The sequence below is a fragment of the Epinephelus lanceolatus genome, chromosome 2 (assembly GCF_041903045.1).
Source record: "Epinephelus lanceolatus isolate andai-2023 chromosome 2, ASM4190304v1, whole genome shotgun sequence".
NCBI lineage: Eukaryota > Metazoa > Chordata > Actinopteri > Perciformes > Serranidae > Epinephelus > Epinephelus lanceolatus.
In genome coordinates this window covers 45,524,985-45,549,402 of record NC_135735.1, presented here as the reverse complement: position 1 = coordinate 45,549,402, position 24,418 = coordinate 45,524,985, and the positions used below count along the sequence as shown (strand labels likewise).

The following is a 24,418-nucleotide window of genomic DNA, read 5'->3' as shown; positions in this document are numbered from 1 at the left end:
AGAAAATGGATGGATGGATGGATGTCTTGCCTCCATGGTGAGCTGTTATCCAACTGTTTGTTTGGGTTTAGCGCCAGTGTGTCACAGCAGTCACACACTGAGATGATCGTCCCAAATTTCTGACAGTGTAAAGATTTTATTCCAGACTGTCTTTGATTGCAAGACCATGACAGCGGCCATCCTTGAACCTCTCTCTCACTTTGCCACATAGGACCACTGTTTTAGAGCCACAACCAAAGATTGCCATATTTCTGTCACGATGGTAATCTTTTGTCTGGGACAGCCCAAAATCACACAGTGTCTACAGGGCTTATTGAGCTGCTGCCCTCTGGCAGGAGATTCAGGGCGCTGAAGTCACGGACAAATAGACTCTAGGATAGTTTTTATAACAGGGCAATAGCACTAATCAATACAAACCTCATCTGATTAGCTGCCTTTTTTCACGGTATATTTATCACCAACAATAATCTATTTATCTCCTGCACTTTAGATCACATTTAAGTGTATATTCTGTATATTTTGTATATATTGTTCTATTCCTCATATATTTTATTTTATCTTATGCTGTGATCATGAAGGACCTTCCAATCCCTCAAATGCACCTTGAAGTGATGAGGAGAGAGGAGGCTTTTGGAGGAGCTTAGAGCGAGGAAACACTGGTGTGTCCCACACAGAAGTCTTTTATCAAGTGGTGTGACAATGGAGATCCTCAAAGTTCATGCAGATTTCCCCTTCACACAGTTCACTCTCACAGGCCTGACTGTGCAGTTGCGTGTATAAGGATCTACAGATACTATAATAGAAAACAAAATGACATGCAATATAATGCACCATCACCTTGGAATATATGGATCATTTAACTGTAAAGTGTTGTGGCATCACATAAAGCAGCAATTTGTTTGTTGTTTTTTTATTTTACAATCAACATACGCACATTTTTAAACAGCTGTGTGGTGTTTTATAGTGCAGATAACAGTAATGAAAGTAAATAAATAGCCCAAGTTATCCTAAAAAATAACACTGCATAAATCAGGTTTAACAGGAATATGAAAAGATCATTAAAATCCACAACTGTATACTCATAATGCCACTAACATTCAGCTATGTTAAACAATTTACATCAGTGAAAAAAGGCCTCCTGTATATGTGAGACTTTTACAGGATGCTTACATGCTTCTATGTATCTATGTATCTATGTATCTATCTATCTATCTATGTATCTATCTAAGTAAGTGTAAGGGTTTTAAATTGTTCTGAAATAAGGGGTTCTGTTTTAGCAGTCAGTTTGACAGGTGATACAGCTGCGCAGCACGTCATGCGTATTGACGTTGCTTAAAACTGATGCTATGGAACCAAGGATCTCTCATTTGGCAGCTTTGGCTCCTTCACTCTCACACTTACGTATTATGCTGCATTATTTGATCTGATTGAAATATTCTAGATGTCTTTTGAATCATTTTCAGCACATTTCCCCAAAAATAATTCTGATGTGTTTAGTATCTTCAGAAACTTTAGAACTGAAAATAAAGTTGTCAAGTCAAAATCAGAAGAGTCAGCAGTCCTGAGAGCTTTCAGTTGCCAGAGATGTTATCAGTGAAGAGAACATCATCATTGTCATCTCTCAAACTGTCGATCACAGACTTTCGTCTCCTGAGATAGATGGACTGCAGAGATAACAGGAATCTCCCCTCTCATTTAACCGCCTGGTTATCAGATCAGAGGGTCACGCATCTAGATAAATACAACTCAACTCAGAGTTGTGACATGCACAAACTGGACAGGACCAAGGGAGAAAACATGAAGCTGAGACACAGTGCCTGCACACTGCTGGTGAGCATCTACAACTTTATTAATATGAACTGATGACACTGACCTGGGATCGATAAACCTGCTTTCAGAAGTCGAATTTGCCGCCAACATCTCCAAAATGACATAGGCTTTCAAATACAATGAATGAGAAATCAATAAGTGCATCATAATGGTGAATCAGTCTGATTATCAGCTGATATAAATCTTAAAACAAAACTAAAGTATGAGATAACTGATGGTGTCATTATGAGCTCATGGTTTTTGGCTGAGCATTGTTCCCACACACAACTTTAATTTAACCTTCGCGAGTATATTCACAACTATACCTGTATTATGCATATATTGTCGGTTAAACAGTTGAAGACGTATTTGGGATGAACCTAAGGGTTCAAGAGATACAAAGAAAAATCTAAAAAAAAAAAAAAGTATATAAAACTATTAATAATAAATGTATCTAAATAAAGTGCATTTTTTAAAAATGTTCTTAAAATACATTTTGCTGTTAGGAAAGAATAACTTGCTCATTTGAGCAAGAAGCCGCGATTGTACAAGAAATGAGTTGTTAGTGTCATTTCTCCTTCAGTGATTAGACTGCCGTAGACTTTCACTTTTGTATCTGAAAGAGATGAGCGGTTTCCCTCCAAAATATTTCTGCATGTGCTTCAAATAGAAATACTTTCCTTTAAAATCATATGAGTGATCTGGATCTTCTTACCCAGGTGAAACTAATATCACATTGATGAGCTTTAGTTTTTCAGTTTGTTTGTAAAAAGTGACCTTTATTCAAGGATATCTTTGACTTGGGGCGGCACAGTGGTGCAGTGGTTAGCCCTTCTGTGTGCAGTTTGCATGTTCTCCCCCTGTCATCTTGGGTTTTCTCCAGGTGCTCCAGCTTTCCCCCACAGTTCAAAGACATGCAGGTTAGGTTAAGTGGGCACTCTAAATTGGCCATAAGCATGAATGTGAATATGAATAGTTGTCTGTCTCTGCTTGGTGCTTCAGTTTGTCAGCCCTGTGACAGTCTGGTGACCTGTCCTGGGTGTACCCTGCCTCTTGCCCAATGACAGCTGGGATAGCGCCCCAGAAATACATGTAATATTCTGCATAATTGGCCTTTATTTCAAGGGAGGCTTTGGCTCATTTAAATTTAGAGTAATAACCTCTTCTCTCCTGTCTGTAGGCATGTTGCAGTGTATTGTTGGTAGTTGTCTGCTGCTCCCCCAGAGACACAGTGACTCCTCTTCCTCCTCCTGGTTGTACCCTTAAGTTGGCGTTCTCCACAGAGGTCTCCTCCTCATCTGAGGGAAACGGGAACATCCACCGCAGATCTTTGGCTCCATGGATCTGGAAGTCAGTCTAACCACACACAGAAAAACACATGAATGAATGAATGAATGAATGAATGAACAAGTCAATGAGTGGGTTATTCAGTGAATATAGAACTAAACTAAATGTTTCTAACAGTAAATATATGTCCGTCCTTTGATGGAGTGACTCTGCTCTTATGTTCCAAATATCATTGGATCCTGGTTTTTAATTCTTCAACCAAAACATCAAATAAAGAATTTTGAATTGATCTTTATATCAATCTTTAAGTTAAAAAAAGAGAGAGAATATAAAACTGTAAACAGAAATACACCTGAGTCCTTAAAAAGCAGCAAATTAATCAGTAAATGAGTAAAAAAAAAAAAGAAAAAGAAATAATATGAACTTTACTCAAATAAAATCGAGATTCACAAATAGGCTAACAAACTTCCACCCCTTTACATGTTTTCCTGGCACAACAAAGTAAAAAAGTAATACAGTATTTTACTGTACAGCTCATATTCTCCCGAAAAGCCTCTAGACTCAAACTTTTCATGGTAAATACAACAAAATACAACAAAAGTCTTATTGTAAGATTTATTATATAAACTAATAGAGACATTTACATTTCTCTTTATGTTTGTCAGTTCTTTTAAGATTTTTTTAGGGCTCTTTGTCTGTATCCTAGTGTAGCTGAAGAGTGACAGGAAAGTGGGGAGAGAGAGGGGGGATGACAAAGGGCAAAGGGCCGCAAGTCCGAATTGAGCCCAACTTGCTGCAAAGCACACTGAGGTAGAGGTCGCCCCTCATTTGTTGATTTTGAAGCCATTCCTCACAGCAAGAAAATGTGTCCACAATCTCTTCCATGAAATTCGCTGCAGCCAATCAGATTTTAACATATTAGATTTTAACATATCATTTTGCTAATGCCCATGAAATTATGTAAATGATCATAAAATAAAATAAAAAGATTTATTTTTCTTTTAAGTCACCCAAGTGGCTTCAGCAGTTAAAATGACTTTGTTTTATTTTCTTATTTAATTTTCTTTTTTCAGTGTTTCAAACCTATTTTGCATTTTTTTTCCATCCTACTAAACATTTATATATACTTTATATTTATATAGTTTATAAAATTATGAAGTCACATTAAGTGTGAGATCTCATTTTATAATCATTTGGTCTGAATGTTCCTTCCTGTCTCCCTACGGCACACAGCCACTCAGTTCTTGTTGACTCAATGCTGTTGTCTGTCCAGGTCGTCCACAGTGAAGCACCGGATCCCCTCCACTATCTGGGAGGCTGAGTGCAGCAGTAGCTTCTGTTCCAGTCCCAACCCAGGACAGACGGACAGACACAACCTGAACTCAGTCCCCATCTACCAGAACATCCTGGTCCTGAACCCACAGGACGGTGGACGGTGTTACACAGCGTCCTACCGCTCTGTGGCTGTCGGCTGTACCTGTGTCTGGGCCAAAACCAACTAAAACTGAACCATCGCAACCAGAACCTGAACCACCTGAACTCCAACCAAATTCTGGGAATGAAAACAAAAGGGACTAACTGGGGAAACAATAGAATTTAGTACTTAATATTTGCTGATTTAACTGTGCCCATAATTTGCCTTGTTGTGATATTGGATTGTGTCAAACTGTGTTAAGTCTGCCACTGTATTAACCCTGTGTGTGCACTGATAAAAACAAACCATATGAAAACTGACATAATTTCTGCTCAATTGTTTCCAAACTCTACAACCTTTAGCATCATATCAGTGAAGCATAATTCACTAAATATACATAACTGATTAACTCTATTTATTGACAACTGACACAGAATAATATTTAATGACATATTTATCGCTGTGTGTCAGATATGAAGGTGCAGCAGTTAGCCTAGCTTAGTATAAAGAGTGGAAACAGGGGGAAACTGCTAGCCTGGCGCTGTCCAAAGGTAACAAAATCCACCCAGCAGCACCTCTAGTGGTTGGATCACTCACACATCAAAAGCAAAAGTTCCCAAATGTTGCACAAAACATGTGCGATGTATCCAGAAGATCAGCAGAAGAAAATAATATGCTTTATAATGCCTGTTTCCATCCACCCCCGTTCCGTGATAATACAGTAAGTTCATTGGTTGCTGGAGATGAACAGCTGGAGGAGTTAATTCTCCAGTCGGTGCCAGAGGAAGAGGGCACGAGATGACTGAGTGATTCCTCTTCCTGTTGGAAGTTCAATTGTCAGAATTTCTCTCTCTCTCTCTCTCTCTCTCTGTCTCTCTCTGTCTCATTGTGTCATGCGGATTACTGTTAATTTATTATGCTGATCTGTTCTGTACGACATCTATTGCACGTCTGTCCGTCCTGGAAGAGGGATCCCTCCTCAGTTGCTCTTCCTGAGGTTTCTACCGTGTTTTTTCCCCTGTTAAAGGGTTTTTTTTGGGGAGTTTTTCCTTATCCGCTGCGAGGGTCATAAGGACAGAGGGATGTCGTATGCTGTAAAGCCCTGTGAGGCAAATTGTGATTTGTGATATTGGGCTTTAGAAATAAAATTGATTGATTGGTTGATTGATTAAATTTTCCAAATTTTTCATTAAATAATAACTCTGACATTGCAGTAATAGCCCCATTTATTATTCATTTAATCAGTCAAGTTTAAATATAATAAGAAGTCATAACCACTGAGAGAAAAACATGTAAATCAACAGTCAAATATTTTTTTCCCTCAAGAAATAAAACTGCCTCTCAAATACATTTTAGCGTAACAGTTTGTATGCTGCAGTGAGGTGTGCAGCATTAGTGTGTGCCAGCAATGTGTAGAGTCTCATGACGTCTGAAATCCTCTGCAGAGAAAAAACGTATTCAGACTGAAATCAGCTCTAATTAGTTGAAAACAAGAACACATTGTGAGATTAGTGTGTGTGTGTGTGTGTGTGTGTGTGTGTCACTATGCATGTGACAGTGGCTAGACTGCAGGACCGACTAAACTGGACAGAACAGCTTCCGACACAGTAGAATATATATAGAAAATGCCTCCTAAGGTGTAGCAGCAGCTCACATTCTGAAGCCCACTGAGAGAAAGAACTCAAGTAGGTTTGTTTCTTCTGTTGTGTTTTGGTGCTGTAACCTCTGACCTCCCTACTGTTGATGGGGATTTTACATTATTCTGCCTTTTTTTCCCAGTTTTTTTTTTCTAATTTCTTTACTGTTTGCATGCCTTGCGTCTCGTCAGCTCCACTAGGGGAGACCGGGGTAAGATGAGCCACTTTTCATATTCAGGATCACTACATCAAGGTTATTATAGTTTTGTTTCTAACTAATATATGTGCATATATTTCAGGATGTTGTGCAATCTTACAAACAAACAGAATGCGTGTAAACATAACTGTTTTGATAATATAGCATGTCCAAAAAAAATGTGGTTTTGTGGCACAACTTACCCCCTGTCTGTAGTAAGTTGAGCATAGGAATCGAGCCATCTCCCTCCTTCCCTGTGTTTTTGGAAAGAAAACACTGAACTAAATCCGTAGACGTGAATCCTAGTTTGGTGTCCTTACTAACAGGAGGGCCAGTTGTGGAAATTAAGGTATTATAATTTGAACTTGTTTATTAACACATTTGAGCATTCTGAACCGAAACTCTCATTCTCTCATCATCCTACCTCTATATGTCCTCCCTCATCCTCTCTAGACTCCTCCCTCCATCTTACTCTCGTTCCATTCACCCCCCTCCCTCCTTCCATCCATATCCCACCTGCCCCTTTACTCAATATTCCACCTGTCCAGGCTGCAGGGGAATACAAACTGCTGGGACTTCCTTGCTGTGCTTCCTTGCCTACTCTGTGAGGTTTGTGGAGTTTTGCGATTACATCGCTTCTTGGGAAGAATCCCTCATCATTCTCCTTGAAAGTAAAGCTTGGTTTACCATATCCAGCTTTGCCTCTTCTCAGAAACTTACACTCACAAGTCATCACCTGCGACCTTCTCCAGCAAGCCAATATAGCAGTAATTTCTTGATTTACCCTTAAAGTTTACAACTACAAAGTCCCCCACTGCCATCTCAGTATTTTCATTTTCTTAATCACTTGTTTCCGAACTCTTGTGGTCTGTGTCAAGTGGAATCATGGTGTCACTCTCTGAGCTGCTTTCCACGATGGGTTGCTGTTTCTTTTGTTTTTTTCCAACCTGTTTCTTGAGAAGTTCTCTAGCCTTCTTCTTTTCCTTTTCTTTGTGAAAATACACCCATTAAGTGTATGGGGTAAGTTCAGCCACACCCCTGTTCAAATTGCTCAACTTACCCCATAACATATTGACTTTATTAGCCCCCACAGCTAAAATGGTGCACTTTCATGCTAGCTGCACTACCTCATTTTGTAGCCAATAGATACCACAATTGGTGTATAAAACAAATTAAAAATGATCTATTTTGGTCTAAACACAATCCCCATGAAACTTATAATAGACTAAATTCACTATCATGAGTGAAAAAAATGAAAAATGATGCCTTCCTCCTAAATATTTGGTCACATGCTCAATTTTATTTACGGTTTCCTAGCAACAAGGGGCAGCTCAACTTGCCCCTATGCTCAACTTACCCCAGTCTCCCACACTGCTAACAGGGTGCAACACTAGCTAACGTTAGTTAAATAATGGAGTCTGCTAATGTCAACCAATGACTGGCACCTACCACAACAAAGAGTCCACACATGTTGTGTTTCCTGCTGTAGAAACTTTGTAAAAGCCAAATTATTATTATTGCCATAATTATTAGCACACCAGTTAAAGCATGAAGACCAGAGAAGAGAGCCGTTCAACAGTTTATTGACCTTTCAGAGAATTTCTGCAAATAGTTGAAGTACACACATGATTTAATGGCTAAAAGGCAAATGAAAATAATAATCAGTAAACAAAGGTACTCTGATAAATCTTAATCAGACCAAAGCACCCATTTACAATCAATGATACACCAGTGACTATAACAACTAGCCATAACTTTCTCAAACAATGCATCAGGTGCACAGTCAACTGGAGAAGATGCCGCAGCAAATAAAAGGAGATTGAGCAGGCCTGATTCGGGTATTTTTCTTTTTTTTGCTTTATCACTTTGTTCGATAGAACAGCTTTAAGCATAAGGGCCGCGGGTTGGAGCCTTTGTACAAGTGTCACCCAGACTACCAGGTGAGCTAATCAAGGCATCTTATTAGTTCAGCCCTGCGTTCCAATACCCATACTACCATACTATTTAGTATGCCAGAAAAAGAATTAGTGTGTTCCAATACATAGTATGTCAGATGCAGTATGCCAAAAGTACCAGGATGTTCTACTACATCCGGTCATATTTCGCAGTATGCGTGTCAGCATGCTTCTTTGGCCATTCTGACCCACAATCCTTTGCGCAGCGGAGGTTGTGTCGCACTGACTGAGCTGCGTGTACAACCAACGCCCACATATAACACGGAAGACAACATGACACAGACAACACAACAAAACACAACACAGACAACACGACACAGAGAAAGAAAAAAATGAGCAACGTTATGACGGACGACAGCGCATTCAAGTGTAAGTACCATTTTACATCTTTACTGCTCGTATGTATGATTAAAACATTAATATACCATTGTTGCACGAAGCTAAGATGATAACATGTACGACTGTTAGACATACATTCACCTCACATGAAGTTGTTGATGATGCACTCGGATATTAAGTACATTCGCTAGTTTGTTAAGTAAGTTACTAGTCGGTCATCAACATTAACTGCCTTTTCTGAAGGTGTGTTCACACCGGACCTATTTTTTTTTTCGCTAGCGACGAGTTTACATACAAAGTCAATGCAAAGGGGCGATTGAGCGTATATTCGCCCAGGAGAAAAATCGCTTGGGCTCCGAGCGACAGCGACAGAGCGATTTTTTGCTCGTCGCTTGAGATGAGAAATCTCATCTGGAGCTGTATTTCGCTGGGTCCTGTCGCTTGCAGCTCAACGCTGATTGGCTGCCGTAACCCCGGAATCCCGGGGGGTTCTTGACTGTCATGACATGTCAGCTTTATTAAACGTATAGCTGCAAATTAAAAGCAACAATAGATGTAAAAACACACAGACACAATGCATCTGTGATCAGTTCCCTATAATTTTAATATTTTCAATCTTCTCCAATTTCTCGTTTTATTTTATGGAAGTGTTCAATGTAAGTGCACTTGTCCTAGAGCCGCCACAACGGTTTTTATAATGCAAATAACTCTGAGATAAAACCTACATGCTTCTCTTCCTATGACTTTGTATGTGTCTTGTATGTTTTCTGAAGCCTTTGGGCCCTATTTAGATGGTCTAAAGCAGACGGCGGAGGGCGCATAATCCATGTCGCAAGTGTCATTGCTATTTAGATGCAGGCGCAGTTGTCATTTTCACGCCCTGCGCCCTCGTCGCCTAACTAGCAAATGAACTTGCGCCTCTCTGGGTGTGTTGGTCTAAAAATGAGGAGTGGTCAGGCGCAGTCATGGCGCGTTGCTAGTTAGATGATGTAAAAAGCAAATGCGCCAGTGACCAACAAAAACCTGGTCTAAAGTCAACGGTGCAGTATTTTGCTGTTAAACAAGTTAGTAATATGCGTCTCTAGGCGGGTGCACAACGCACGTGCACTCTGCTCAGACACACACGGAGCAGCCACACATATGCAAAAGATAACAAATAAAAATATGATTACAATGTGAAAGGTTATTATTGTGCACATTAAAATATTTATCAGAAACACGTCTTAATGGTCAGTCATTAATCAGAATGATCTAATCGCAGTAATAATGATAATCATAATCTGGGAGGTCCAAGCTGCAGTGTCCGAATATACGGAACTGCGAGCAGACCTCCACGGGCTGATGATGCATAGCCTGTAAAATGAACTTGTCTTTCCCAAATGAATTGTGATCATTTTGGCATGTAAATCACAAAATCAAAGATGTGAAAACGTTTGATAAACTTTATTTTGACATAAACACAACAATAACCAGCTTCTGTGAACTTAAAACGTAAACTTATAGCCCTACAAGTACAAATGTATATGTTAAAAAAAAGCTTAAAACTGAAGATCATCTTGTCAGGAGGAGGAGGAGGAGGAGGAGGATGACCCCAGCTCCGCAGCCAGTGCGCGGCCAGACCAGACGGGCCCGGGTGCAGCCACGGGACCAGCCCTTCCTGCACCTCCAGGCGGGGGGGTTCAGGATGCTGGAGAGGGAGATGGGCTCTCTAACCTCCCGAGTTAAAATAAAATAAATTGAATAATTTACAATTTGTTGACAGCGTTTCTCTCGTGCGCGCGCGCGCTCTCTCTCTTTCTCTCTCGCAGTCTCACTCTGTTTCTTTTCTTTTGGCTTTTCTAAGATGACAGATGCTGAATATATACTCCCTATCTGATGCTGTGGCTGTTTGTGGCTGTCTGAGAGGGATGTGAACTTATTAGATTGCAGCAGTGTTAATCAAATCAGGTTGGGTTTCCATTACGCGTGCCAAACGTGCCAAACGGTGCCAATCCCCTTTGATCTGACATCAGATGTGACGGGACAGTCGATACAGAGATACATATATCGTCTCCTCAGCTGTAAAACACTCACTCTTTTCAGTTGGTAGGTCCGCCATCTAACTAGCTCTCCGCCGTGCGCCTCTTTTAAAGGGAATGAGAGGTGACAGAGTAAGTCCAACCCTTTTAGACTCTCCGCCATGGCGCCATGGCGCACAGTCTGAAAACATGCTGTCTAACTAGCAAGTGACTGGGACACGCCCATGCGCCACACGCCTGGCGCTTTGCGTTTTAGACCATCTAAATAGGGCCCTTAAAGTTACAAAAATGAAACACACTAGACTTCTGAGCATTTATACCTCCAACCGTGGAGGTATAAAAATGAATAATTATAAAAAGTTGAAAATTATACATTTTGATACATAGGTAGGCTATACATATTGCAAAACTCTGTAAAAGCACACCAAAGCATACATTTTCGTTTCCAAATATTTTATTACACAAAAGACGAAGAAATTATGATTTTTTTTTTTTTTTTACATATTTTGGCACATACATACAAAATCCTCCCACTCCTCGCTCCAGGCAGCTCCAACTCCGCTCACATGCTCTCTCAGGCATCAGAGCCTCTGCGCTACAGTGATAGATGCATTGGCACTGTCCATGGTGCTTAAGGACCGCCAGGATTACAGCGCCCCTCCAAGCGCCGCAACATATGTAACTTCATTGTTTATGCTGCCTGTGTGCTCAGAAGCACACCAAAAATGCATTTGAGTAATTTCCAAGAAGTTATGATAAAATAAAAAAAATATGACAGACTATAGAATAGGACTGACAACCTCTCCAGTGTCTCATGTCAATTAATTAACACTATTTGTCGGCTTTTTATAATTCCTTTTTTTTTTCTCTTTTTGCTGCTGGGCTGCTGCTGCACTGTGTCTCCAGTTGAAAGTGGTGATTTGCTAAATACATTCTACAATAATAAATTAGATTAACACACTAAAAACTGCTGGGTGAATTTAATGACTCAATCGCTGGGTCGTTGACAACAGACCCAGATTGGGTGATTTATTTAGTCTTGGGTGAAATATCTTTGGGTCTTTTATTGTTGTGGCACGAATATTGACCACAATCTGGGTAACCCCAACAGACTACACTGCACAATGCCCAAGTCCTGGGCATGGAAGTATAATTGCTGGCTGAACTGAAGGACCCATTTGCTGTGTCTGTTATGTATATTGGGTGATTAATTCAGTCTTGGGGAATCTCTCAAGACAGATTCTGCAATTTACATCTGTCATCTGAATCTGTCAGCAGCCCTGTGTGAAAGACGACTAGAGAGGGGGGGGGAGGCGGGGCTTTGAGTTTGAACATGCTGCTCTTAAGCCAATCACAATGGAGGGGGCGTGGCCGAGACGTGCAGGTGTCCCCAGGAAATGTGTACCGACAGAAACAGCAAGCTCCGGGCTCATTGTGACCGCTCCAACCAAAACGCTGTCTCGTCAACATATTTTTTTTTTCCCCAGCGGATGTCTTAGTTACAACATGATTGAGCTAACTGGAGTAGTTTCATGTTGTATCCGACAACGGGAGGCTTTTAACAGATGACGTCCTGATGTAAGCTTTGCTAACTGTCCCTGTCAGCAGCAGCCACTGATGCAGACATCGTGATTTCCCATAACTGAATAAATACCACACATAGCAACACAAAACTGCTTTGCTAGCTCAATCATGTTGTAACTAAGATATCCGCTGCAAAAAATATTTTATTCATGGACCGTTTATTGAGTTATTTACCTTATAGTATTTGTAAACAACACGGCGATACCCTGGGGGCACCGCCGGAAGTGAAGGCGTGAGCGATCACCGAGGCCCCTGCACTTCCGTTTGTCGGTAAAGGAAGAAAAAGGTTTTTTTTATTACCGATGGATTTCCAGATTGAGTCTTGGGTGAAATATCTGTGGGTCTTTTTCTGTTGTGGCGTGAACATTGACCATATCTGTGGGTCTTTTTTTGTTGTGGCGCGAACATTGACCATATCTGTGGGTCTTTTTTTTGTTGTGGCGCGAATATTGACCATAAACTGGGTCACCACAACGTCAGATCTCATTCCCGCTGCACCATTCCCATTTATTGGGTCAATGTTCCCGCTGCTGTGCATTGCAGACAAGGGCAAGGCAAATCCTGGAACTTCTCGGGACAATCCTTGGATCTTGGAAGTAAGTGGCTATATTTCATATTAAATGTTATACAGCCGTGCCAATATTCACGATATAGCACGGCTTCTTGTGTGTTAGGCTATTGCTTACCTTAGCTGTTGTCTGTTGTTAGGCTATATCACTAGCTAGCTAGCTACGTAGCTAGTTAGCTATGTAGCTAGCTAGCTACGTAACTAGTACTACTGATACTGATACTGTAGGCTTGTCGGGTTAACGTAAATTGTAAACTGAGTTTAAACCAAGTTTGGTGCAACGGGTTTAAATGTTAACCCTGCATTAAAGTCCATTCTCACTGAGGGCGAATATCCGCGCGGATTATTCTTGTAGAAAAATATAAAAGTTGATTTCATGGGTTCTTATGGAAGTTTGCACACCGGGGCGGAACTTTCGTGCGGTGAAAAAAGTTTGACCCCCGCGGAATTCGCCGGCGGAACTACACAGGTAGGCCAATGAAATTGTTTGTTTATAGTCGCGCAGACCGGGAGAGTCCAAAATCCAGTCAGGCATGACAGTATGGGAGAAAGGTTGATAATTTCACAGCACCCCGTCCTTTTTGATAACAGACAGGATGATTTTATGAATTTTATGAATTTACGTCTGGCAGTCCATTGTCCAGCTTTGTGGCTGCGGTGAGAGTGGTAAGTGCTAAAGCAAGTTGATGTTGACGCTTGTTAAACGTTAGCTTGCTAGCTCGCTGCTGCTACTCTCGTCCATGTTCATCCGCACCCGTTCACGCAGCGCGGACTTGGAACACAATAACGCGAAATTTCGCACCGCGTCCGTACCGTGCCTGTGTGTACGGTTTTAATCCTTGTCAGGGCTCAACAATAAGGGTTGCCCGATTGCCGACGCCGGTGTCCTGGCGATTTCTGCTGCTTTGTCGAAAACTGCTCCTGCTGGATAAACCGACAGGTCTGTAAAAAAATGGTAGGCTACGTTATAGTTTTCTACCTCAGTATGTAACCTTATATACAATAAAGGCACAATACTTACCAAGAGTACTCCCTGTAACCTACTAAATGCATTCATATAATACTAATCACCCCAATGTCAGCAACATTATATGATTAATGGCAGCATATTTAAATATGTCATTTTAACATTTTTAATCAATATTTCAGGGGTAGCATATTTTGATAGTACAATACCACCCGAAAAAATAATACTCCCACTCAATGCACATGCGCAGAAGCACTTTTTCAATAGGTGGGAGAAATCAACATAACACCTGGCAAGAGCGTGTGGAGCTGTGGGGATGCTGAGCGACGTGGAGTGGAAGCTGGCTAACCACAGCATGTAACGATAGCTTTCTGTGATGCTGAGCTGATGCCATGAACTGCATTTATTAAAGAGGCAGAGGAATAGCTAAACATAAGACGCACTGAGCAAGAGACAGCAGCAGAGAGGGAGAAGCCATCGCTAACTGTAAAGATAAGTAAGTAGCAGTTCACGTAAATAACTGGCGGATTGCTAATCGCTAAGCTAAAGTAAGTGGCATTTCTGTATAGAGTGTGAATAACAGCGAGACAGTCGCTAATAATGAGAGCTATTTTTCTGCTACTGAAGCTCGCTCTGCCAAAAACCTGCAACGGTCAGTTTATTTGTTAAAACGAGTGAAGAACGTCAGATCTGTATCTGTTATATGACTACAACTCCCATGATCCCATGCTACTTCATGATGTCAGATATCTCTGTCTTTTGTTATTGTTTTGGTCTGAGACCAAATTACATATTGCACATTTAACCTAATTTTCTTTAGATTTTTTTTAAATCTTGTATGTATGTATTTGTAATTACATCATGACGTCAAGCCTATATTAAAATACCGGTACTAAAATAGTGCCACGGTACTAGAGTATTCCAAATGGTACTATACTGCATTTGGAAAATACCGGTACTTTTTAAATTGATTCAATTCATTAATTTATTTAATTAATTTATGCACACAAACACCTTCCTTGTTCCTATTGGAGCACATATTGCGCAAGTGGTGTGTATGACAACACCTGTATCAACATTCGCAGCTGGCGAGACAAGAGAAAGTCTGAATCGCAAAGGGAGACAACACGAGACAACACAAACTTGGTGAAACATTTGAGCAACCAAACCGTGACGTTCGTACTGAGGTACTTACCGAACCATGATTTTTTGGTACCGTTACACCCCTACTATTTATTGTTCTAAAGGTTTGTATCCAAAAGGACTTTTCCTTAGGAAAAGTATCGAAATTCATATTGGTATTGGTACCGAAACAAAGATTTTGGTATCATGACAACACTATAGCCTATAAATATATTCATCCAGACTAAGACTAAGCATAAAAATTAATGGTAGTCTTTGTTGATATTTGATAGCCGCTTAAATTAAACAATTTGTATAGGGGCAAGTAAAAACTGACTTTGGGCAAGTAGATCTCTGACCAACTTGCGGGTCAAGTGAAAAAAAACCTTAACGTTGAACCCTGTTGTTGTTGCAACCCGACCTATATGTTTCATCTGAACATTTATGGAGATATAAATGTCAATGTAATGTTGATAACTGATTGCTGTCTTTTTGGTCTCATTTCAGACTCCATGGATGAGTATGTGAAAAAGCGTCTCAGGTCATGGAACCTTGAAGAACTCATCCCGAAATCTGAAGGTATTGTAAATCTGTCTTTTTCCTCTCTTTGTGTTGGGGCTCCCGGTCATTTAATTTACATAGCCTCGTGACACAAAACCCCACAGAAAGTCACTTCAGATTTGTCTTCACGTTTGGTGTTGGCTTTAATGTTAGGATTTTCCTGTGGTAAAGTAAGTAGAGCAGTGATGTGTAGATCTGAAACTCATTATCACACACACACTCCATCATCCCTGTCTCTCTCTCTTATGCACACACACACACATACACACACACACACACACCTTTATCCCTGTCCCCATCCCTCTCTCTGTCTCTCTCTCTCTCACACACACACACACACACACACACAGCTTCATCCCCATCTCTCTCGCACATACACGCACACACTCTCTTCCTCCTTCATCCCTTTCTCTCTCTCTCTCTCTCACCCCCCCCTCCCTCTCACACACACATACACACACACACACACACACCTTAATCCCCGTCACTGTCTGTCTCTCTCTCTCTCCTCACACACACACACATTCAAACACACACTCCTTCATCCCTTTTTCTCTCCATCACACGTTTGCACGCACATGCACACACACATTCGCACATTCAAACACACACACACACACACTGTCTCTCTCTCTCTCACACACGCGCGCGCGCACACACACTCCATCATTCCTGTCTCTCTCTCTCTCATGCACACACACACACACACACACATCCACACACACTTAAGGTAGACACACACCAGTGTGTGTGGTCTGTGATGCTGTCAACCTGAAGATGAATCAAATTTTCTATTTTTGTGCTTGAATAGTGGGACTAATAAAGTTGTTTGAAATTGAAATTGATAATTCAATTCAATAAATAAATTAAATAAATAAATTCAATAATCATAGGTGTATAATAACAGTAGAAGTGTGACTAATGATAACAGCAGCAGTAGGAGGCATCTAGCAGGACCACGGCAGCTCTTGTAGGCTGAAATCAAGACGATCACATTAACCAGTGCGCAATCATCAGACTTGACAATTATCACGGGAAAACAATCTTTGTTATATCGAGATAATGAAATAATAAGTCGTTATCACGAGATAACAGTGCACAAAAAAATTTTAAAAAATACATGGCCGTTCTCATCTTCCGTAGATGTATTATAGAAAAGTGATTTATCTTTTTATAAATGACAAAAGGCACATCTGCCTCATTTTCACTGTGGTATCCTGATACTACTCAGAACCATGATATTTTCTAGGGATGCACCGAATATTCGGTAACCGAATATATTCGGCCGAATATTGCAAAAAAACACACATTCGGTATTCGGTGGAATAAGTTAAAAGCAAGGCCGAATAATAGCGGCGTGTTTTGATAACGCAATCAAACAGCGTGCCGTGACAGGCTGAGTAAAATGTCGGCAGTGTGGCGATCCGTCCGTCATCGCACTCGCGACTAAAAATAGTTAAGAGCGAGCAAAATAGGCTTAAATCATTCAGCACGCTGTGCGAGCAGCCTACAGATTTCAACCAGCAGCAGAAACGAAAGGCAAATCCCACCGATTGTGGGTTGAACGGGGGTCACAGACACAGACAGGAATACGTATTCCTGTCAAATACGGCGGCCATCGGCTTACCGACGAGAAGAAGTCGGCTCCAATAATATCATCTTCTTGGCGCATGACTGCCCAGAAGTACCTGAACAGCCGAGCCAGCCGAACACAGGTATGTGACGTGTCAGAGGAGAAACGAGCCGTTCACATTTCTCTCTTTGTGGCAGGTAACGGTCCACAAACCTCACCGCACTTTAGGGACTGTTCTTTACTTATGAAGGGACTGCTCTTTACTTGTCAGGAGAGGAGGGTGGCTGGTTGATTGTTATTTTATTTATTTATTTTATTTTGATCCCCCCTATGTTCATCACTTATTGATGCCGTTTTTGAAGTATGAATAAGTCAATCAGTAATTTATTACATTGAAATATCATTGATGTATTATAGAAAAGTGATTTATCTTTTTTTATACAACAGTTAGTTCCGGCCCTGCAATCTGATTGGTCGAGAGACAGTAAAACCGTGACGATATTGGAGTACAACATCGCGGTTATTTCACTGTGTATGTATCACTCCGCCTCACAGCTGATTGCAATCAACAATCAAATCAAAACTAACAGTTAGTGTCAGTTAGGTCAGCAGTTGCGTTGTAGGCTAATTAATTCATCCACTGTCAAACAGCCAAAAATATGGATTTATTTCCTAAAATAAGTTTTGAATTGAACTATGAATGGTCATCAGAGGAAGATGAGGGAAAGGAGAAGCTGAATCCATCTGAGCACACATCCAGGTTTGTCAGTGTTTCATCAGCGGAGCTCAATGACTTGGAGAAAAGCAACATACTGTCAGATCAGAAGGCAGAGTTGGCTGTGCCTGTGAAGTGACAGTCCACCATGCAGTCACCAGAGACTTATTTCACCGGCTGCACAATTAATGGAAACGTGCAGATAAATGTGTATAAAGAGTAAGTGCCTGGCGCACCATGTCTGCGTTACATAGCAACGGTGACAGCGGAGTCCTGAGGGAACTATTTTTGTTGGCGGAAGACAAATAAAATGCTTAAATTATCTATTTTGTCCTCAATTTTCAACATTTCTTAATCAGCCTTGCTTATTTAACTGTTGAACTGTTGTATAAAAGCAATATCACACTCGAGCTTGTGATGTTATACTCGTGCCTACAGCCTCGTGCCTATGACCAAATCACAGCCGTGACGATTCACGAGTATAACATCACTCCCTCTCGTGTGATATTGCTGCCTCATTTTCGCTGTGGTATCGTGATACTACTCAGAACCATGATATTTTCATTGGTATCGTACAGTGGGTCTCAATTTTGGTACCATGACAACACTAATCTGGAAGGGGTTCATCTGCAAAAACTAATGAAAAACTAAACAACAATATTCGGTACTCGGCCAAGCGTTTAATATTATTCGGCTTCGGCCACAAATTTTCATTTCGGTGCATCCCTAATATTTTCACTGGTATCATACCATGGGTCCCAATTTTGGTACTGTGACAACACTAATCTGGAGTGGGTTCCCTTGCAAAACTAATGAAAAACAACGGTATTCGGTACTCGGTATTCGGCCAAGCGTTTAATATTATTTGGCTTCGGCCACAAATTTTCATTTTGGTGCATCCCTATGTCAAAGTAACCTTGAATTGCTCCCAATGGGCTGAGGCGGTACCTCACATGGTAGCTGACCGCCATTGGGGTGTGTGTGTGTGTGTGTGTGTAAACAGAGAGGACACTGGCGCTGTTTGATCGCTGCTTCTCCACGTGTGTGAATGAGAAGAGTCAGGTGCTTTGGGTGTCATGAAAAGTGCTATATAAATGCAATGAATAAATAAATATTGAACTATTCGTAAAATGTAAGGGACACTTGAAAGCAATATTTTACTTTCCCCATGTAGTCCATGTCAAAATAGAAAATGATTCTGTACCCCTGTGAGGAGTATTAAACTTCCCCCAATTGACTTAACATTTATTTCAGTAAAATTATTAAAGTTCCTCCCTCTTGACTGGAATCTGTTATTTTATTCACAGGTTGGAACCAACATGCCGGAGTATCTCCGTGAAGCCGGGAAAAGAAGACCAGAACCATTCGTCCTAGTTCTAGGACAGGACAATGCAATCTCTCAGGTGTTTTTTGTTTTCAACGGTGAGGCTCAGGAACAGAGGACATTGCTTGCAGCAGTTGATGTCTGCTTTAAATCATTCTATGTTTATGACATCAACTACCCCAAGCAATGCTCCCCTACTTGGGAATTCCTACAGACCACCGTCTATGAGTTACCAGGTGCAGAGTCTTCAGCAGTAAGGTTCCTGAGGACGACCATCAGTGCACTGTAGCTCACTAAAGACTACCTGACTGGCGACGGCTCAGGTGACAGGGTTGCCGTGGGTCACCCTGGATGCCCATGACGCTGTCTGCCAGAGAGGATGGCAGTCTGAGGGCCTAACGCTCCATCAGCCCCAACCAGCAGCAAACTCTGTCCACCTCCCACTTTCTCCACATGGGTAGGACAACACAACTCACTCACTCACTCAATTACTCACTCATTCACACTTTTATTCACTCACTGATCTGTATTTTGTATTTTACCATTTTGTTTGAATGTTGGACTATTTTGTATTTTACTATTTACAATTTTTTAATTCCTTATATCTAAAAATGAATTCCTCTTATTGCCCCTTTGAATGCTGTACTTAAATGTTAGCATGTTCATCATATATATATATATATATATATATATATATATATATATATATATATATATATGTATATACACATTGTACTTTTTGTAGTTCTTTTGTACTGTTTTGTACTGTTTAAATATATTTGATATTAAATACAATGTTTTATGTTTATTGCTTTAGAAATGAAATCAGAAAAGCCCAGAAAAAGCATCAAATAAACCAATGCTGGGTAAGAAATACCCAGCATTGGTTAAAGAATTCCATAAATAACTAAATAACATTAACCCAACAAAAGGGTAAAAATAAACCAATGCTGGGTAAGAAATGCCCAGCATTGGGTAAAGAATTCCATAAATAACAATAAATAAAATTAACCCGACAAAGGGTAAAAAGTGACCCACACTACTGGCTCAAAGTGACCCATTTTTGGGTAAAATAGGTCGACCCAGTATGTTGGGTCAAATTTGTAACCCAAGGGCCCTGGGTCCTTTTGACCCAGTGCCTAGTAGGTGATATAGTGACTACCCATTGGGTCACTGAAATTACCCAGTTTGGGTGATTATTAACCCAGCAGTTTTTAGAGTGAACTGTTGGTCTATAATATTGTTGGCTATATTACGCATTTTAATTAAAAAAATAATAAGAATAAAAGAAATAAACACCGAAATAATTAGTGGAAACTTTTTTTTATTGATACTCCTCCTCTCTGACATACTAACACACACACACACACACACACACACACACACACACACACACAGAACACGCGACTGAATGAATGAAAGCGGTTCAGCCGCAGTCCCGCAGTTGAGATTCGTTTTTTATTATTAACAAAATGTTTTTTTATTGACCGTATGAATGGTTTTGTTTTCAAATAAATATTTGGAAACGAAAATGTATGTTGGTGTACTTTTACAGAGTTTTGCAATATGTATAGCCACCTGTAGGGCCGATGTATCAAAATGTATAACTTTCAGCAGTGCTCTGCCGTGGTCGGAGGTATAAATGCTCAGTGTAGTGTGTTTCATTTTTGTAACTTAAAGGCTTCAGAAAACATACAAGACACATTTTTAGTAAAAGTCATAGGAAGAGAAGCTTGTAGGTTTTATCTAAACAGAGTTATCTGTATTATAAAAACCGTTGTGGCGGCTCTAGGACAAGTGCACTTACATTGATCACTTCCATAAAATAAAACGAGAAATTGGAGAAGATTGAAAAAATTGTAAAAATTAAATTAGGGGACTGATCACAGATGTATTGTCTCTGTGTGTTTTTACATCTATTGTTGCTTTTAATTTGCAGCTATACTTTTAATGAAGCTGACATGTCATGACAGTCAAGCACCCCCCCCCCCCCCCCCCCCATGACGTCATCAAAGCGAGTCTGTTGATTTCTGCCACATTGACGAGCGATTGCAACTGAGCAATGAAGCGATATCAAAGGGGCGAACCGAGCGACAGCGAAAAAAAAACAGGTCTGGTGTGAACACACCTTTACTGGAAAATAATTAATTTCTAATGTTAGGATCAGATGAACACACTGAGCTGCTGATTAGTTGGAGGACAGACAACGTGGACCTCTTCACCGGCAAGAGAAATGCGGCCGTTAAAGGATATGAATGAGTAACATTATTATGTGCTGAAGTGTGATAAAAGGAGCACTGTAGGCATGTAAGCCAATTATTCACGTCACACACTACTGCCTTTTAACAGTTCAGTTAATCAGTATCAGTCAGCCTTACTCATACAGTACTGCTTTATACCTCATACTTTTTTATTAGGCTATTTGTTTTTATATCACATACCTTATGTACTGATACGTAACTGCTTATTTATATACTTTGTACTATGTTTTGTTTTCTTTTTAAATGTTAATAATTGGAGTGACAATATACATCTTTAATCTTGCTGGGTTCCCTGTCCTCTTAGGATGTTTGTAGTAGAAAATGACCTGCAGGGGAAGGTCCAGCCTGCCTGGGTCAAGAAGAAGTAGGAAAACCTGAAGCAGAAGTACAAGGTCAGTTACAGGGTTCTGTGTTTGCCTTTGATTATTATTTACTATGTTTTAGTAACATGAATTCTCTTGTTTTTGCAGGATCTGAAGTGTCCTAGGACAGGCGTCAGTACAGAGGGAGGAGAGACAACAGCAGCCACCTGGAAATGGTATGGGCTGATGGATGCAGCTTTGGGGAGCAAGCCATCCATCAGCCCACCACTGCTCATTAGTTCAGCAGGCCAGGCCGCTGTTGGTGTCTCTCCTCCCTCTGTCTCTAATCCAGTAGTGCTGGAGGATGAGTGCCAGAGGCCACGGCCAAGAAAGAGAGGGAGGGAGGAGGGCGATGTTTTTAATTATTTACGGGAGATGGAGGAAAAGGAGGCTTTAAGAGAGCGTGAGCAGCAGGAGAAGGAGGACCAAAGGTACGAAGAGGCTAGGAGGAGAGAGGAGGAGGCTAGGGTGAGAGAGGAGAGGAGAGAGGAGGAGGCCAGGAGGAGAGAGGACGAGGCCAGGGTGAGGGAGGAGAGACGGGAGGAACGTTTTTTGGCTATAACGGAGGCATTAGCTAAGAAATGATGATTATTTATAATAATGTCTTCATTTATTATTTATTTATTTATTTAACAGTCATATATTTGTTTCCTTAAAGAAATTAATCAGCTACTTTATGTTTTCCTTTAAGAATCTTTTAATCAACACAGTTGATGTCTTGTTTCCTTCATGAAATGTTTTTACATAGCTGGTGTTTTTATGTTTCCTTTTAGAAACAGTTTGATTTATGGTTTTGCCAGAATAAATATATGTTTTACTCAACTCATCTATCTATTCTTATGTGTTTCATTATAACTCAGTCAATATACTGTGTACTGGGTGTTGAATAATTGATGACAGGGCACTGTAACAGTGTAACTGTTGACATGACTTCAAGGTTAGATGTGAAACTGGGACAAAGTGAAGCATGGATTACATGAAACACAATACACAAGTCATGACTGATTATTAGTCTAATATGATGCATGTTAAAATCATGCCTAGTTGAAACTGGGAAAATAAATATCCTTCCATAAATGAAATGAATAACTTCATACCATAAATGAAATGAATACCATCTTGCCACTTAATAAATGAATAACACCATACTATTTAAAAAGAAAAAACAATAACATAGGCTTGGCTGTGGTAAGGTTTTGTTTGTGTGTAAACTAATATTGGATGTAATCATGATCCTGCAGAGCTGGATGTGGATGTGAAATAAATGAATCCAATATTATGCAAAAGCCTCATCTGAATTCCTGTAAAATCACATTCTGCCTGTTTTATATTGGTACAACTAATCTCAATCCTGCCAACACTGATAATGATGGTGATGGAGCAACACTTCCTTTCATACATGGTTTATTTAATTTGAGATACTAAGACACTACATATTAGGACTGCAATGGTCTGATTATATACTGTCACATATCATACAGTTTTGCAAGAACATGGTTACAACATTCAACTTTATTGTGATTATAGTATAATCAATGTTAGGGTTCAACTATGACTACAATATAGAAGATTCTACCAGTATAGGCAGTGGTGTAAGTGTGGTATAAATAATGAATGAATATGACTAAATATGAATACACTATGGGCCAGGTATGAGCAGTATAGACTAGTAAATATATAAATAGTAAAAGTCAAATACATATTAAGTAATGTAGTAAGAATGTGCAAGTATGTTACACTACAAATAAAAGCTGCTTCACATGCAGACAGAATATAGTGCCGGCAGCTGCATAGCTTTAAATATATTTAACAACAAACATCTGCCAGCAACAGAGAGCTATGTGTGAAGGGGGTTAATATGCTTACTGGTGACTAGTTCAATAGACAGGTCACTAATAATAGGCTTGGAACTGTTTACGTGAACACGTCAGTTTATTAGAAACAACATGCATTACGACGTAACAGCAACAGAGCTCTCTGGCAACTCCGACGGTATGCACGACTCTGGCGAACTCGACGAGAAGAGATTTGCTGCATCTCCGAAGCACGACAAAACAAAATATTCAAATGTGGCGCTACAGACGGCGACGGAAGTGAGCAAGAGGGTCGGAGTTCAGGGAGCGATGTGATGGCGGATGTAGTGTGTCCCAATAGTATGCATACTGCATGCATACTGCATACTACACTACATACTTTTTAAGGGCAGCTGCGGTACATACTAAAAGTATAATATAGTAGAAGTATGCAATTTGGAACGCAGGCCAGGTGTGGCCTGAAAGTTTGAGGCTAAGTCCCACCCTCCCTAAGACTACACAGGAAGGAAGACCTTCACTTAGTGCCCTGTAGCAACTCGAATTCAGCCATAGCAAGAGCGAGCATCGGGGGTATGATCCCGGACTGCCCTCTTGACCACCCTGAGTCCCTGTCAGAGCAGTAAACTTCTGTTGCCACATTTATGCAAATCACAACCTGCATGTTGACGGCCACCAGCCTGCTGTGAACCCTGGGTCTGGAATTTGCAGTGGCTGAATTCAAGTTGCCACAGCGGCTAAGGTCCAATCTGCCGTCTACTCTCGGGGAAGCAGTGTCCTATTGGTGGGGAGGGTTCAGTGGGTTGTGCTAGCTTGCTAATTTTTGTTTATAATTTCAGTTCCCCCAAGTATTGAAAAGAAATACTAATATTACAGGAAGTAGTGACATGTTAAGTATGATGTGACATTGTAGTT

The 24,418-nt window shown here is 40.5% G+C and overlaps 1 protein-coding gene across 1 annotated transcript; it reads left to right on the top strand.

Moving 5' to 3' along the window:
- Positions 1 to 1,682: 1,682 nt before the first annotated feature.
- il17a/f2 (interleukin 17a/f2) lies at positions 1,683 to 4,835 on the top strand. The gene is made up of 3 exons (XM_033624284.2): positions 1,683 to 1,830; positions 2,990 to 3,159; positions 4,370 to 4,835. The coding sequence occupies exons 1-3, from the start codon at positions 1,765 to 1,767 to the stop codon at positions 4,596 to 4,598; spliced, it is 465 nt and encodes a 154-aa protein (XP_033480175.1). The 5' UTR covers positions 1,683 to 1,764; the 3' UTR covers positions 4,599 to 4,835.
- Positions 4,836 to 24,418: the final 19,583 nt, after the last annotated feature.

What these genes read in the sequence shown, in the direction of transcription:
- il17a/f2 (XM_033624284.2), top strand. Translation starts at nt 1,765, where the DNA reads ATGCACAAACTGGACAGGACCAAGGGAGAAAACATGAAGCTGAGACAC. An exon ending in ACAGTGCCTGCACACTGCTG is followed by an intron (nt 1,831 to 2,989) that starts GTGAGCATCTAC and finishes TCCTGTCTGTAG; the next exon opens with GCATGTTGCAGTGTATTGTT. An exon ending in TTGGCTCCATGGATCTGGAA is followed by an intron (nt 3,160 to 4,369) that starts GTCAGTCTAACC and finishes TTGTCTGTCCAG; the next exon opens with GTCGTCCACAGTGAAGCACC.